Source organism: Aythya fuligula, chromosome 2 (assembly GCF_009819795.1).
Source record: "Aythya fuligula isolate bAytFul2 chromosome 2, bAytFul2.pri, whole genome shotgun sequence".
Classification (NCBI taxonomy): Eukaryota; Metazoa; Chordata; class Aves; order Anseriformes; family Anatidae; genus Aythya; species Aythya fuligula.
In genome coordinates, this window is record NC_045560.1 from 87,177,672 (window position 1) to 87,195,385 (window position 17,714).

The window sequence follows — 17,714 nt, forward strand, 5'->3', positions numbered from 1 at the left end:
CTTCAGTTTTCAAACTTGATGAATTTCCATCAATGCCGCACTGAAGAACTTGACATACAAGACTACTCTGCTATTCTTACTTCCTTCAGCTACCACTGGCATGGCCTTTATTTCTCTACTTTCCAACCAATTTGCTCAATTGCTGCAATTTAGGGTGTGTTTCATATCCCTCCCTTCTTTCCCTGAAGAGTGATCCTTGGCACTAGCTAAGTAATTAACTAGGCCTAGAAATGGCTGGCCCATCCAATCGCACATCTGATCCCAATGATACTGACCTTTTTGCATAGATAAAGAACCTTTTATCTGCTACAGGGTGCGATCCACCCCTGAGCTAACTGCCCGCTTCTGACAAGGATGTTTAGAGTTCAGGTAGCTTGCCTTCAATTAGATGCAGAACTAACTCTACGCATCTTGGTAAGTCTTATAAAAAGAAGGTATTTAAGAACCTTAGTAAGGGGGTAGAGATACATACAGGTATGTGTGTGTATCAGATCAGTTGAGAGCTCCATAACCTATTAAAAAAAATAAAATCCACAGACATCTCTAAACCACAACAATCATGTCTTTTCATGATTAACTATCCAGCATCAGATCTCATGTTGGGACAGACCATTGCACTCTCCTGCTAACCAGATGGCAGGGTTCCACACTTTGAGAGCAGTTCAGTAATGTAATTTATGCAAATAAAATTACAGACTGTAAGAAATAATCTACACTACATGGGTACTTCAAAAAAATAGCATAGTTCTTTTGTACTGCTTGTATTGCAGTAATAGGTCGCTTTGCAAGCCTTCAGAAAAAGATATTTCGTAACTTACAAAGTAACATGCATACACTGCTGCATTTCTTCCTTTCATTATCTTTGAATCTCGTTTCACCTTCAGAGTTTTAAGAAAGTGAAATTACAATATCTTTCACACTACCGATCAAAACAATTTTCCCAAAGAATCTTCTACAGTGAGTGATGCTTTGTTAGACATCATAAAGTCACTGCTCCCAAGTATTAGCAATGGTTGGGCAATATTTCTAACACAAACTATCCTGCAGTGTCACCTACATACAAACAGTCAATTCATACACATACATGCATCTCAACGCAGTGGCTGCCATGTTTTCCCCTTCTTAAGGAAAGAGAGCTACGTGCAGACAGCTCTACCAGTTACCCTGCATCGAGAAGATGACTTTATAAGAAAACCTCCAGTGACTTACTCTCTAAAGGAAGAAAATTCTCAAAAGCTCAGCAATTTGCATTTAAGTAGTAACCAACTACACGTGAAGGTGCAGACTGTCCCAGGAACATCCAAAACAAAGTGTTAATCTTCAGTTTTTGCACAAACCAGCTCTTGGGAAAAACAAAACATAGCAACAATTGCTTGCTAACAGCGAGACTGTCAACCAGCTCCTCACACTTGGAAGGTTTTGTTTTGTTTTATAACTAGCTGTTCACACCATAAACATCAAGTGACCTCTTATTTTGTACAGCTTCTCTCTGGTTTTTGCCGAGGCCTACAGGATGCATCCAAAAGTTACCTCTACAGCACTTCTGAACATACATTGCAATATTCGACGTGGTTAACAACGGCTGTCTTCATTGTGCATAAATCAAGCAAACCAACCAAAACAAGGCAGGCACTAGACAAGCACAGGGTCTCCAACTGGGCATGGATTTTGACATTGAAAGAAAATTTTAAGAAGTCCCAGAGTGATAAAACTAGCATGTGTGTACGCACAGCACTATTTGATTGCACCACTTTCAGCAATGCTGCAATGTTACTGCTACTAACCACACAAACGCTTCTGTCATATGGCTTTATAGCGTGCTTTCCACAAAAGGTGGGGTGTGATCAGATGAGCTGCTGTTGAATCAGTGCTAAAGTGGCTATAAAAGACCTTTTATCTCCTTTTTTCTTCCCTGAAACCACTGCTTAAGATGGTGGGGAAACTACTTCGCAGTTCAAGGGGTAGGAGCTTGCACATATGTAGCTACCACGCTTTAGCTGAGTGGTGATCAGCTCCAGCATTCTGGGTAGAAACTACTGCAGTAGTCACTATTTATTATATTGCTTCCTCTAGTTTTCAGCTATTCTTTCCAATCAAAAAATGCAGATCTGTGGAATAAAAGTAGCGGAGAAGATCCCTGCTGAGATTAAAGGCAAATCAGAGATTTAAATAAAAAAAGGGGAGAAAGAAATTGTAGGATGAGGAAGAAAAGAGAAAAACTTTGAACTTGGCTTCAGAAGCAAGCTGCAAATGAAAGAAATCACCTCTGGTTATATTTGTACTGAAGGTCATTACATCTAGCTAAAAAAATAAAATTAGTTCTGGCAAATTTGGGAGTTCACCAGCTCATCACAATACTGACAGTACGTGTGTAATTTTGCATCCCAACTGCATGTTATTGTGTCAATATTCCTGTTTCAAAATATTGCTAGTGGGGCAGCTGATGAAATGTTTCTGGTCTTGTGGGTTCAGGTTTATTTTAATCTGCAAGGCAAGCCATCCTCTAAAAGATATGCTGTCAGAAAACTATTTTTCCAATCTGCTCTCTTCCAGCATAGCAGTTATGGTTTGTGACTAAACCATCCAGCCAACTCATGTTCAACAGCCAGCAGTTTATCACAATTTTGAGGATATATAGGACTCCGGAAAAAAAAAAAAAAAAAAAAAAAAAAAAAAAAAAAAAAAAAAAAAGATCACAAAAGATGTCTTTTTCAGAACATGCTTAGAACTCTTGGTTGACAATTTGCTCATGCCAGAGGAAATATTTCACGCAGAAGTTTCATCACCATGTATGTAGGAAAGTGTTCTTCCCATCAAACTTGGGACACGCTGCTCTGCACTTCCATATGGTTTGAAATAGAGAAACGGGCACTATGAAGCCTTAATTCACATCTACCACAGAGAACAGGCTCTGCAAATGCCTCAAGCTACAAAAAAGTACAAAGTGACTACCTTAAATATTTAAGTTAGCATTTGACTTGAAAAATCCCAAGCCTGCAATGAATTTTAATTTTTTATTTTATTTTTATTTATCTTAAATTTCCAAACCTTGAGGGTGGAAGCTCACATACCACTTAGCAGGGGAGAGCTTCCCCACACCACCCCGAGGCTGATTCTGGGGAGATGTGACTGACAGCAGGTCCTCAGAGGAGGCAATGTAAGAGAGAGCCTGCTTGAATGTAAACCTTTAGAAAAGAGGGTTTGTGCCAGAGAAGGCAGGCACATGCCACGACAGGAGATGGAGTACCAGACACTTGGCTGGGAGGCTGTAAAGGGCAGAGGTGGGCCGGGAGACACCTAGGCCACTGGTTATTGCCCTTAGGTTCTCTTTTGCTTCTGCCATAGGGGCACATCCCTTGTTTCACACCTCAGTGCTTGTTTCCAAGAAGCACTCGTCATCTTGGAGAGGATGCAAGCTCAGAGTACCTGTTTGCCTAGGCCAAAACAAATCCATTTGTACAGCCAGGTGCACGAGATAAGGAGGAACTGGAGCCAGGCCAACTATATCCCATTTCTGACCCACTCACAGCAAACAGTGCAGTTCCAGGTGCAGCGAGTGCTGCAGGCTGCAAAGATTTCTGGAGCGGGCTGGAAATAACTCCACAACACAAGCAATCAGTAAGGCAACCCCAGCAGCACTCAGCTTTACCAACAAGCTAGCAAAGCTGACTAGGGGACAAAGAAGAACCGGTTGGGGAAGGCAGAGGCTGATGGCAGCCTGATACCGTCCTGAGATGAAGGAAACATGAGTAAGCAAAGGGAGCAAGACTACTAGCAGAATTTCAGTCCTGGACTGAAGGAAAGCAGTTTTTGGCTTGCTCAAGGATGTGCTTTGCCAGGTTCCCATGGGAGACTGCCCTGAAGGTCCACGGGGCCCAGGAGAACAAGCTGATCTCCAAGAACAGCCTCCTCAAAGCACAAGAATGGCATGCAGAAAGTCACAGGGGAATGGCAGAAAGCCAAGGTGAACGGACAGGGAACTCCTGCCTCAGCTCAAATGCTGAAGTGCTAAGATAGTCTAAGCTGAAAGAGGTCATGCAGAAGCAATATGGAGAGGCTGCCCAAGCAGAAGAGCTGAAGCTAGGAAAGGATGCCAGTAACAACAACAAGAAATGCTTCCAAAGCTAAGCAAGAGCAAAGCAAAAGAATGGCTAAGATTAGCCCAGTTAGTGCTCACTTGTGTATGGGACACAGCAGCTGAGGACACAGAAGATCAATGCTTTCTTTGCCTCATTTGCCTCCCAGGTCTCTGAGCACAGTGTCAGCATCTGGGGGACCAAGGAATTACTCATACCAAAGGAAGACGAAGGTAAGGATCGCACAAGCTGACTGGACCAAGTCCATCTGACCAGATGGGCTGCATTGGAAGGTGCTAAGTGAGCGGGCCATTACCACGGTGAGGCTGCTTTCTCATCTTCAAAAAAAAAAAGTCACTGTGATCAGAGAAGAATCCTGATGACTGCAGAGACAAACCTCACATTGTGCTACCTTTTGATTTCCTCATACTGTTATGTGCTAGGTTCTGCAAATATGCAGCTTAAATTTCACAATATTGGACAATTTTATGGCAGAATTTTTATTTTCATTAGAAAAGTAGGCATCTCATTCATACTCCCCGAAGCAATCTGCCTAAGTTATAGCTGAAGACTGTAAAATTAATCAAAACCACCTCTTTGCCTCCACCGAAGTATCAGTTTTACAAAAGCCCCCATGAGCTGAAATAATAGTCTGTCACTCTCCTGCACTAATAGGTTCAAAAACTTCTTCAAGCAAGGTGCCAACACCACTTTGTCAGAAACCCCCTCCTGAACTGTGCAGAAGTATTCAGTATTCTGGGGAACTTGCCAGCATGACAGTATTTACTGTATGACTAACATGCATTAATGAAGCACAAATGGACAACTATTTACTTGTGCTAATAACTAAAGCGCTTTATTAGAGCTTAGGCCTCTAGCATGAAGGATTGCCAGGTTCCCCCTACTTGCCAAAATTATGTCAAAAAATTGAGCCAACGTGTAAGACATCAAGAGCTACAGCCAGTGTGTAGTAGAGTCTTAAGTCATTGTTTAACATTCGGTTTGCAAAGGACAAGCATGCTCCAAAACCACGGGCTGTTTCCGAGGGCTTGTCTTTTCATTATAGAGGCTAGAATTTCAAGCATGCATGCTGGTCTTACCAGTAGTACACAAGCCAAAGCTATCTTAAAATAGCGCCTGAGAGCTTTGCTGGACACTTGTGTTCTTTTGGGAAAAGAAAGAGAACATTGTATTGTAAGGCCTCAGATTAAAATATCAATACTATCTAGCATGAAAGGCCAATAATACCAATACTTGGGCCTCTTCTACATGAAAGACTCCCGAAAGCTGATCAATTTGGTAAAATTCCATCCTGAAATAGCAAAGCCAATTCTTCAAGAACATGAGTAAGATCCTAGCCCCATTTCATGACAGGAACACACCTGCAATGCTAGAAACAGAAGACACCTGCTAAATGGCAGAGTTTTGATGGCACAGAAATAACTTGAAAAAGAGTATTTCACACTGCATTATACTAGAACCTGGAAAAAAAAATCAGAAAGGATCCAAGGCAAGCAGGTTAAGATCATCTTCAGTCATAGCTAGTGCTTCGTTAGACATGATAAATTAACCCCTAACTTTACAAAGTGGCACAGCCACTACCGAAGCCAGGGTGAGTTTAGGCTACCCCTTCGTGTTTGAATCAGCAGCTTAAGTTCAGGACTCAGCTGCAGCACTACAGCTAGACGGTCTGCAAGTACAGAATCAAAGTGATCTCTGCCATAAGGCATCACATCAACAATAACATTTGGAAACTTCGCTCACAGTTTTGTTCTAGAAATAGAAAAATTCTGCTCTCGCAGTTGCTCTCACAAACAACTTCATGCAGGACTAGGGGTTTGTTTGCTTGTTGGTGGTGTGTTTTGTGTTTTGTTTTGTGTTTTTTTTTTAGCTTGGAAAAATAATGGCATAAGTGCTTATGAAATAATATCCTTCCTTTGATCACACAGTCTCCCTTTAGAATGTGTAAGGCAAGAAAAATCTATTGAGTAAAACTTTCAGTGAGGTCTGTATCTAGATATATTTCTTAGAAATACTTAAGCATAACACAACATTATATCTGTTCTTTACCAAGGACAAAAAAGGCCTGTCAGAGCCAATTGGCATGGACAGCAACACAAAGAATTATCTGAGCCACAGCATTTTCTTGAAAAGTGACAGCTCCAAATGCACAGCAATTTGATATTCCTCTTCAAAAAATAATAATAAAAAAATCTCCAGCAGTTATTATTTCCTCATAAGTGGAGTACAGAACATCTGTAGAAGGAAGCTTCATTAAAAACAACCCTCCCCAACAATCACTAAAGCAATTCCAGTTGACTTCAGCAAGGCCAACTTTAAATACTTCCGTTCCCCTACATTTACACAGATTTATGAAGTATGAAGCCATCTTAGGATTAGTACATCAATTACTTTCTTGCATGATGAGAGTTGTTACTAACATGAAAACACTTGTAGCTATCCAAAATAACTAGCTGGTAAGCAGCTTGTTAAATATTTACTTTTTTGGGAAAAAATACCATTCATAGGAGACAAATGTACAGGATTTAGTTTGGTACAAGACAGCTAAACTAATGGCTAACATTATTTCAGAGTTATCTCATGAAGTTTTGTGAGAAAACACCAGAAAATGTTTTTGTTTTGTTTTTACCAACATGTTATTTATAGAATCCAGAAGTGGCATCTTAAAAGTTGCACACAAGTCAGAACTTGAAGAGATTCGCTGCTACTGACTTTCACATCAGTAAATCAGTGTGGCTGAGGTTGGAAGGGTCTCTGGAGTTCATCATATTCCAAACTCCTGCTCAAGGAGGGACACCTGCAACAGCTAGCCCAGGACCACGTCCAAGAGGCTTTTGAATAGCACCAAGGTGGGACAGTCCACAACCTCTTTGGGCAACTTCTGTCAGTGCTCAGTTGCCCACACTGTACAGAATTGCTTCCTGATATTCAGATGGAGCCTCCTGCATTACCATGTGTCCACTGCCTCTTGAACTGGCTCTGGGCACCACAGAAAGTGACCGGCTCCATCTTCACTGCAGTCTCCTTCTGGGTATTTATATCCATTGACAAGGTGTCCACCCCGAGCCTTCTCCAGGTTGACCAGTCCCAGCTCTCTCAGCCTTTCCTCATAAAAGACGTCTCTTCATCATTTGCATTGTCCTTCCTTGGACTCTTTCCAGTACGTCCATGTCTTTCTCATACTGGGGGGCCAGAACTGGACATAGCACTCCAGGTGTGGCCTCAGCAGAAGCAAGGGATCACCTCCTTCAACCTGCTGGCAATACTTTGCCTAATGCAGGTCAGGATAGTGTTAGACTGCTTAGCAGCAAGGGTACGCTGCTGGATCATGTTCAACTTGGTACCCACCAGGACCCCAGGCCTTTTTCTGCAGGTCTGCTTTCCAGCTGGGTGGCCCCCAGCAAGTCCTGGTATCTGGGGTTGTTCCTCCCCCAGGTGCAGGGCTTTTCCCTTCTCCTTGTTGAACTTCATCAGGTTCTTGTCAGCCCGGTTCTCCAGCCTGCCCAGGTCCCTCTGGATGGCAGCATGACCCTCTGGTGAGTCAGCCACTCCTCAAGTTTTGTGTGAGGAAACGTGCTTAGGATATGCTTTGCCCCACAGACCAGATCACTAATGAAGACACTGAACAGGATTTGACCTAGTATTGACCCCCAGGGTACTCTGCTTGCCACTGTCCTCCAACTAGGCTTCACCACCCCTCTGTAACCAACCTTGCAGACAGTTTTCATTCATTCCACCTCATTGTGTGCTTACCCAGCTCATGCATCAACAAATTCAACATGACTATCTTCCAGGACAGAGTGTTGAAAGCTTTATTAGAGTCTTGGTAAACAATATTCACTGCTCTCCCCTCAACTACCAGCCCAGTCATTTTATCATATAAATTTATCATGTTGGTTAAGCGTGACTTCCCCTTGGTGAATCCACACTGACAACAACTGATGATTTTCTTGTCATTCAAGTGCTGGGAAATTTTCTTGCCAAGTAGTCTTGCGAAGAGCCTGAATAAATTCCATTAGGTTTCCCTGTAAGTTACTTAATCAATTTTTGAACGTAGTTATAAGACTTACTAAAAATAAAGAAAACATGTGAATTGAACGCATTTGAATGAAAAAAAAAACAGAATGGCATAAAGCAGGCACATTTGTCAACTCTGTCGTCAGTTGTGAATGTACATCAAACCTGCCTTACTTCACCAGGAGTCTGACCAAGAGACTCCTGAGAAAAGCAGTAAATTCTGCAGATTTAAACATATATAAACAGTAGAGGTAAATTTAAGATACAAATCTAAGAGGCTACTTATATAAAATGATAATAACAAGATTAAAAAGATAGATTAGTCTAGCATACAAGCATAAAGCACTAACAAGAAGAGGCAAAACTAAGCTTCTTTACTTGTAATTTCTTCACTTGACTTGCAATACCTAGATTGTTTCCTCACTGCTGTTAGTAGTAATGTAAATAGTAAATGACCATTAGAAGCTGGACCATTAGAATGATTTGAATCTTTTTTGGTGGGTTAAGAATCATGAAGAAATATGTATATAGCTACATGAAATTCCTTGATCACATTCATCTTCAAAAAAGTCTCCACATTTGGCTAAGCAGCTTCTGTGTAAATTAGAATACAAAAGTAGAATTACAAACAGCTAAGTACAGATTTTTAAATTGAAATTGTAAAACAAAATAATTGACGGGTATTTAAGAAAGAAAAGTAATCAGTTGTATAAAAGCCTTGTAAGAGATACAAATTTCTTTCTTTTGCTTCATATACAGTCTCCCGATCACATGTGATTACGTGGGCAAGTGGCATCTTTAAATGGTATGTACCAGACTACTTGAACTTCCTTGTCAGTGAAAACAACTGCTTTTGGGACAATTCTTTTAACAGATCTTTCCACACACACACAAAAAATAAAAAATAAAAAAAAAGACCAAGACCAGAAAGCCAGTTCCAGTTGCTCTTCTGCAAAAACTACTAAGTAGCTTCAACTCTATCTGTAAAAGACATTTGCAATCTGCACTTGGAGAGACAGATTTCATAACTTCATACTGGAGGCAACACGTCTTGTTAAAACATTCACTAATGTTCTCACTGCTTTATACTTTACGTCTGCTGCAGTCCGTCAACCCTACACACCACATACAACATGTAAACTGTTAAAAACAAGAGCATCGTCAACAAAATATCTGTTGACTGACACCATATTTCAGAAATCCGATGACTTTCTGCATTGGCAGTAGCAACATTTCAGCTCCATTTCTTCATACAATATGTAGAAGAATGACGCAATTCAATAATGCCGCTGGTGTTTTTTCACTCAGCTATGCCCAAGGACTTTGAAAGCCTGTTTGTTCCCTCTTGTCATTCCATATTGCCCTGTTGGCACGAAAAACCCAAATTCCAGGCCAAATCCTATACAGTCAGGATTCTTATATGTTTAAGCCTAAAGAGATTAAGTTAAGCAAATGTTTATTTTTAATCTTAAAAATCATAAGAAAAAAAATATACCTCCATAGTCTCAACAGGCACTTGTCACTAAGTGAATGAAGGTTTTTCCAAACCGTGTCAGGCAGACTATGTGGGCAAAAACATATGTCTTAACAGCCCTTCCCACATAGGTTTTCATGATTTGTGGACAAATCCTGCAGCTCATTTTTCATGCTTTGTGATGAAGGACTGAAGGTATTTTATTCACACTAACATGAAAAACAGCATGTGGACCTCCACTGACACTAAGTATCACACTATTCTATCCCAAAGTGGCAGAGCTGAGATGAAGTTACATTGGAATGAGGTTTCAGGCATCTACCAAGGTAACTCTGAAGTACAGATAATAAACATCTTCAATTTTTTCTGCTAAAACAGAAAACTTCACCAAACACCTAATCAAAACAAACAACCCCTAAACATGTAAAAAATGCTTTTTAATTTAGTGTATGATTTTATGGAAGATGAGGATCAAAACTGCCATACTAAAACCAGAGAACTTGTACCTAATTTTTCCCCCAGCTCAAGGCAAAGAAGTGTGACCATTTCTGATGTATTCACAGCAAAACATTTCCTTCACATCCAAAAATCTAACAGCATTAAGGAGGAGGCTTTTATTACACTACTTAGACTCTGATTGATTAATTCTATTAAGTATTTATTTCCTCAATCTTGAAGGGGACAAAGCTTCTCAAGTATGATGTGTGGTATTCTGCTGTATTATCTGGATAACAGGACTACCATCAATCCTGAAATCCATGAGGCTGTACATGTGGGAGAAAAAGCAATTTCCATTTTCTCCCTATGTTGTGACCAAGTGCTTGTAGTGCATTTTATGCAAAGCTAGATGATGCGTTTGATCTGAACAACTCTCTCCTCTACTAAGAATTCAGCTCTGAAAATAAACTCTACTGAGCTTAACTATACATACAGACTTTTCCAGCATCTTGGTTATGAGAAAATAAACAGAAGGGAGAAAATAGAAGATGAACAGAACACCTCATCCCCCTGCATGCCCAGAATTTTGTCTTTAGAAACCAAGAAAAAATACCACTTTATGTCACTGAGACTTACACAATTCGCGCATCAAAGGGTTAAAGAACTAAATCTTCCCTAAGAGTTCAAGTCACTGCACATAAATACTGTTGTGACTACAGATTGCAAAAGAACGGAAACACAGTAAATCATCCCATTTTTTCTGAGAAATTCTGGGACTATGTTCTGAATTTCCAGGAACAGAAGACAAACACTGCCAATTCTCACTGCCGGATTTTTATTGAAGAGTTAGAGAATTTGGAAAGGGCTCCTGAAAGCCACTAAAAGGTAGTATTGATTTTTTCCACAAAGCTAGAGATTGTTTCTAGGAGAATGCACACAGTGTGACTGGTTTATGTGCTAACTCCTAAGAAAACTAAAAAAAGCTGTTCTTAAACAACAACCAAAAGCTTCTAAAAGCAGCAAACACTGCAAATGAAGAGCCCAATACAAAAGTCAGGGATGTATACCCTTCCTGTCTCCCCCAAAATAGAAATAAGAAGGGTAAGGGTAGCTTGGCAACAGGCCATCCTAAAGGATATTCTGTAGTGCATATTCACTTAGCTAGGCTCTCATTTCTCTTGCTGTCTGTTTTGAATGTAATCCCAAACTCAAATGTGTCAATTTATTCTAAACACTGAAGTTGCAGCATTAAGATCCCAACCTTAGGGACTTTGGAACAGTGTTCGGCATAGCCTTCCATTCATATTAAGTCAGAAAATGTACTGTAAAAAAATAGAATACTTCTTCACACTCTAATCTAGAGCATATTTAGTTTAACCTTCTTTCAGCCCCTTACCAACACAATACCGGTACTGTAGCCAAATTTGAAAGACAAGCTGATGAAAGCTTCTAAGTCAGATTTAGTAGGGGTGGAAAAACAGATGTTCAGGGTTTTTTCTTTTTCTTTTTTTTTTTTTTTTTTTTTTAAATGTGAACTTAACTTCTGACAGAAAGCACAGTAGTTGTGAATGGGCTTCCAAAGCTCATCTTTAAACCTGTTACAAGCACTTAGGATTGTTATAATGCACAGTAAGCTATGACTAAAAATATTAGTTAATAGAAGTCACTTTCCCCACCATCTTAAGTAACCCATGTTGCTTTGAGTCTTCCAGTCTGTAGACTGCCCTAGACTAAAGCAGATTATCCATAGGTTTTGGAAAAGCAAGGTAAATTCACATCCTTTCTGCTCACATATCAAGCTGCAGCAACCCTTTGATGTACCTCTTGGCTGTTGAACAGGGGCACTTGAAGACATTTTCATGAGAAAATTTGGCATCCAGTAAAGAATTTGCAGCTCAAAAACTACTGCCTACAGTATCCAATTTCTCTTATGTAGCTCTTCTCTCCCTCACCCTAGCATGATTCAGATGATGCTCTAGATGAACTGGAAGCATAATTTCATAGTGCATCAAGGTTATAGAGTCCAAGCACATCTATTCACGTATGCTCTTAAAAATTACAGATACAATAAAAGAATCTCAGAACATCCAATTTCTTGAATTCCGTTCTGTTTTTATAACTGCTTTTGTACTCACAAAGTTATAGTGGGACTGTTATGTTGCTCCTGCTATCAGGAAAATGCTTGAGGTATGTGCAGCTGACAACTCAGCCTATATTAACATTAGTATAATTAGTAACTAATAGTTAGCAATTAGTTAATGAATTTGAAGCTTCCTGTCGGAGGAAAAAAAGTATAAGCTGGCCTATCATGAAACGGATCGGTATCTTGTAAAAGTTTTGTTTTGTTCGTTCTTTTGTGTGTTTTTTTTTTTTTTTTTTTTTCCAGATATGCAGCATAACTGTAGTAATTATTAGTAGTATTATTTCTCTTGGGACAAAGAAAAAGGTTTCTATGTCATGAGGTACTCTGTTTAATCATTTGTGTATCTGCAGGGCCTGAAATCATAACTGAATCCTTAGGGTAGTAAGCACTGTATGAAAACAAGAGAAAAAAAGGGCAAAAAACAGGTCATGCCTGAAAAAACAGATATGCAGTTCCATAAAAAAATACAAAGCATGTATTATGCCAACCACAACTGTCTAGAAAAAAAAAAACAAACCACAAACAAACAAATACACGAGAACTTCTGTATGCATATTTGCCTAGCACCTTTGAGTTGAGGTTTTTTAAAATACTTGTTGTAATATGCCATATTGGCTGCTTAGATACAGCATAATGACTAGACAAACATAGGATCTAACCAAGTGTAAAAATCTCTGCCTTTGTTCCTACAAATATAGCATTCAGCAAACTGATCCTTTTTGGTGCAAGGCATTTCACTGGTACTGTCACTTGCCTTTTTGGGGGGCTGGGTGTGGAAGGGATCAGCACACAGGTGCTTTCTCCCAGATATGAACCAGCTACTTCAAGGAGAGGTATCAAATCTTAACCCGTGACCCAATTATTACGTGTTAGTGACCCAATTTTTTCCAGCAGCAGGTCTTGCATACAGAATGGTAACAGAGGCTCTGCTACCAAATCTTAGCAAAACCCAGAGAATTGCCAGACAGTTTGATGAAAAGTCTGAACGCACAATCAATCACTGGCACATAGCGATATGATGCTACAAGCTGACATGAACATGCAGTTTCATAACTTACTATCCGATAAGGAAGATGTAAAAAGGAGTCTGGGCAGCCAGCTAAAGCCATTTGTTCCTTCAAATTTTCTTCAAATCACATCTACTGCTTCACAGGACCTGCAAAGTACAAACAAACTGTCAGAAACCATACTGAAAACATTACATCAACTTATTATTGAAAACAGTTGGAGGGGGAAGACCGAGAAGAGCAAGATGAGGTGACAAAGATCTGCATCAACTTGGAGTAGCAAATCTGCAAGCTTGCTGTCTGTAGCCTAGAAAGCACATTCAACTTAATATTTCATTCAAGAGCCCAAGACAACTATTCTCAGGCTAGATGGCTCCTCCTCTGTTTCCATGATCCAAGCAACAGAGAAAGCTACTCATCACACAGACCCAAGCCACCCAAAGACTGGCTCTTGCCAACCAACACTACACTCTCAGCTGTAGAAAGAAAATGTTGAAATGTGGTAGTTAAGGTGATAACCACTTATGCAGCATTAGCCTTCTACATCTAATTATACAAATTCTCCCCTTTACCCTCTCCAGACTGTCTTTTCTCTCACGGCTTTATTCTCACCTAGTACCTCAGTTGGGGTTTTCTATGCAAATCTGCATTCAAGTCTTGAATTTCCTCCTGTGAGTCATTATTAGCAGCAACTTTGCAAGGTGAGAAGTGTTTCTCATGCACCACTTCTGCTATCAGATACAGTCTGAATTCTACCACAGATGTAACATAAAGGCACACATGGCTAAAGAAATTAAAAAAAGAAGAAATAAAATTGATGGTATTAAAATAAAATAAGGCCACTGCATGTTAAGAAAGGACACAAAGCTAAACAAAAGCACATATGTAAAGCATTATTTGCTACTCTGAACACTTCTCCCAACCAGTTGCATTCAGCTGGAGACATCCCTGCAGTATAAGACAAGTGATTTCACATCTTAGCAGATGGGGTGGGCAGGGATAGGAGAGAAGACTGCAAAGCAGATACAGAACTTTTATTTCCACCACAAGCAAGCTCTTGTCTTGTTCATTGCTATAAATATCAAGTATGTATTCAGAACAACAGACTAAGTTTACTGCTCTCCAGTAGGCATAAGCTGTTACCAAACCAAAGCTCTCTGGAAGATTTATGTGACAGAGAAGTCATAAACAAAGGTAAAAGATATATTGGGAAAACAGCTCCAATAGGAGCTGCAGCTTCTGGCCCAAGGAAACCATGCCCCCATCTAGAAGACTTTACTCAATCTAGTTCCAGGATACATTTAGCTGAGATATGGTACCCTCCTGCCTATGAGAAAGGCAGACAAATTTTTGGGAGCTTCTTTCTAGGAAGAAGTTACTGTGCTCTGCGGTTTTCCTGAGGCGGTAGCTTTCTGTGGTCAATTCATAGCCTTGAGAGGAAACAGTGTTTGGCAACTGCAAATTTGAAAATCAATTTAATCCAATATGCATAAATCAAGTTGTTTATTCTAGATACTTTGTCCATAGCATTTACTTAAGCTTAAGACTAAAATCTTACCAGATTCACATTTTGGGAAAAAATAAAAAAATTAAAAATCACCTCAAACATGTAACTGTAGGTATGAGGCCCAACTTGTATTCTTGCTAGGATCTTTCATCATGTAAGTCTATAAACAAACAGTGCTGTACAGCCATCTAGCTCCTAATCCAGACCTACAGTGTGCAGCCAGCTCTTAAACGGGAATTGAAGATTTCATTTTCAGGGCAAGATTTGACTCATTCTCCCGGTAGGTTCTGGGAAAACCAAGCAGAGTTTCAAGAAAACCCTTTCTATCTTGGCTGATGAAAAACATCCTTTCACTTTGGGGGATTACACTTTTCTCTAAGTGCATCTACAGTGAAATTAGGCAAACCACTGGATTAGGTGTTCTGAAGTTGGTACAGTGCAACAAGAATACAGAAGTGTATTTGTCTGTAAACCCACAAAGATTAAAGAAAGTTTACCTAAAGAGATATGGGAAAATATTTCAGCCTTGAATTGCAACAATTTTAAATTTATTGATTACCTCAGTATTTAGAAAACAGGAAAAGGCAGCACTGCTGTGAATTTAACTGTAAGTTATTTAGGACTGAATATTGAAATGCTGGTCTTTATCTTGGTGTTTCAGCAAAAGCTACTGATTTACTTGCAACAAGAGAGATTAAATATGTTCCTAAACAATACCAGACCAATTTGTCTACTCTAGGGCGTGCTGCAGTTTATGCTACAGCCCCATTACAGCAGTGGAAGATCATCAATTACCTCAAACAATAGTTGAAGTCAAGACTGCATAATTTATCAAGACCTATTTGCTTCACTGCTACATTCTTCAGTATTCACTTGTTAACACCACAGAAACAGAGGAAAGCAATAATCTTTAGATGATATCATTCCTAGTCAGTCATACATTAACGTTGATTTAAGATCACATCTCTTTTGTCTGTCTAAAAGCAGTTTATCAAATAGTCCTGCCTTAATAATACAAAAAAAGCCTTTGCTCACCTTTAAGATCTAAGGCTCTATTGTACCACAACTTCAATGAGCAATATATTTTATAGGGACGGAACTCTATACCAATTCATATGTTCAGCTGATAAAAATGACGATAAAGAAGTCAACTTCTTCTTTCCTATTGTCTTTACATGATTTTTAGCTTGTATATTCTTACATATTCTTCCATACAAGTTAACCAGCATAAATAAATTAAAAAAAAAAAAAAAATCAAGTGCCAATTTACTGCCCTTCAGATGCATTAGATGGGAGAAGAAAACTACAAAGGCCTGTAAATAGAAAATAAGCTATGCAGTCAATTACTGTTACAGAACTTGGCACATTCACTGGCTAGAACAGTCGTTCAGCATCAACACAGTTTGGGCACACTCAAAACCAAATGAGTTCACGTGCTTTCACTGACTTAAGAGGTCTTCCTTGGACAGAGTGTCCCTGAACAAAGAATAGCCATGATAAACCAAATTTCAAAGGTCATAAGGAGATTCGCTTTTGGTATGATGTTCTCTAAAGAATAGTCTATTGTGAGGCACAGCTTTGACATCTCAGTCTCTCAAAAATGTTAAACCAACTCACATAATCTAAACAAAGATTGATATTCATTTAGCAAGGAAAACATTGCAAGTATGCATCCTGGAGATTAATGCTGGTCTGAATGAGTTGTTCCTATTCACGTTCAAATTACCCACCTAACCAGTAGATTAAGTTATCTATTAACTAGAAATTAAGCCTGTCACCAGGTATGCTTTTTGATTTATCACTTGCTCCTTGAATATTTTCAGCAAAGGAAATGATATCTCAAATTGCACTCTGGAAGCGTACACAGCCTACGCACCTACAGCTACAGCAATAGGAAGATGGCAGGAAGATGGTATGGTCACTCTGCCAATTCAGGAAGTTTTCCAGGTTCTACATGTGCCATCTGTCAAAGTCTCTAAATTCAGGAGAAAAACAATTAAAAAAAATAAACAATAACAACAATAAAAAAAATCACTTGCAGATTAGTTAGGAACAGGAGAAGGATAAGAAAAAAAAGATTTTAATCTGGTGGAGTTGCAAGACAAGCTCGAGAGTGCTTGAAAACTCAAAGTTCATTTCTTTTATGAAAGATAGCTTAAAAAATCTACAAATCTGTTGGATACTATTCTCTTTCTGTGTATTTAGGCTGGGTATTTTAGTATATTTCTTCTGTAATGTTCTGCTTTCCTTAACTGAACTACTGTTGAAGAGGGAGGGGAAAAAAAGCTTCAATACTGCCTTAAATTTTCACCTAACTGACAACCTTTCTGCAAGACCTCAGGTTTAACATAAAGGTTAAAAGTCTTTCTCTTGGTTACATGTCTTTTAGTCTCTCAGACACTGTGTCATCACTTCACTTCTCCCCACACTACAGCATTTCCAGTGGAGACCAAAGCTTCGGTCTTACAGTCAGTCAGAACAAAACCCTAATGCAGAATTCATACAATATTCATCTCTAAGTCACCTTCAGAAGTGTCTGGGTCAACTTATAATTCAACATCTTGAGAGCTGGGGAAAAGACACCCTGCCTTGTTGGCCCACACAAAGAGCAATCTACAAGACCTCAGCTGCCCTCACCCTGTTCCCAGGGTCCCCATTGCTTCATGGTGTTTTGGAAAGCTTTCTGTTTTCTCTGCAGATCTACCCAACACTATGCTTTGGAGATATGAGATGGAGGCATCTAACAAGCCCCAACACCAACACAGGGCTTAAGGACGGGTGCTCTTACTCTGCCTTACGTGACCACTCCTATTGCTGCAGTTGCAATGGAAACAGGATTTGGATGACAGCAGCCTGAGGCATGCCAGCAAATATTCTGCAGTTGAAAAAGGTGAAGGCTAAGAGTGCCCCCAGCTGCATGTAAACTTCATGACCCAGATGTGCTTCTCCAAGCAAGAGGGTGATCCACACAGCTCCTCACCAGCACACAGCCCTGCCATGGCCCTGAAGGCCAGAAGGGAAGTGCCACCAT

General features: G+C 39.7%; 1 protein-coding gene across 3 annotated transcripts in view; it reads right to left on the reverse strand.

Annotated features, from left to right (window-relative positions):
- The window catches only part of GRB10 (growth factor receptor bound protein 10), a 148,474-nt gene that overhangs the window by 96,333 nt on the left and 34,427 nt on the right, over positions 1-17,714 (reverse strand). For 2 of the 3 annotated variants that reach the window (XM_032181714.1, XM_032181715.1), the window contains exon 2: positions 13,228-13,325. In XM_032181714.1, coding sequence (XP_032037605.1) covers positions 13,228-13,278 — 51 coding nt within the window. In that variant the 5' untranslated portion in view covers positions 13,279-13,325. Of the gene's footprint in view, positions 1-13,227; positions 13,326-16,559; positions 16,587-17,714 lie in introns of those variants that run through there. The other variant, XM_032181716.1, reaches the window with a different exon arrangement.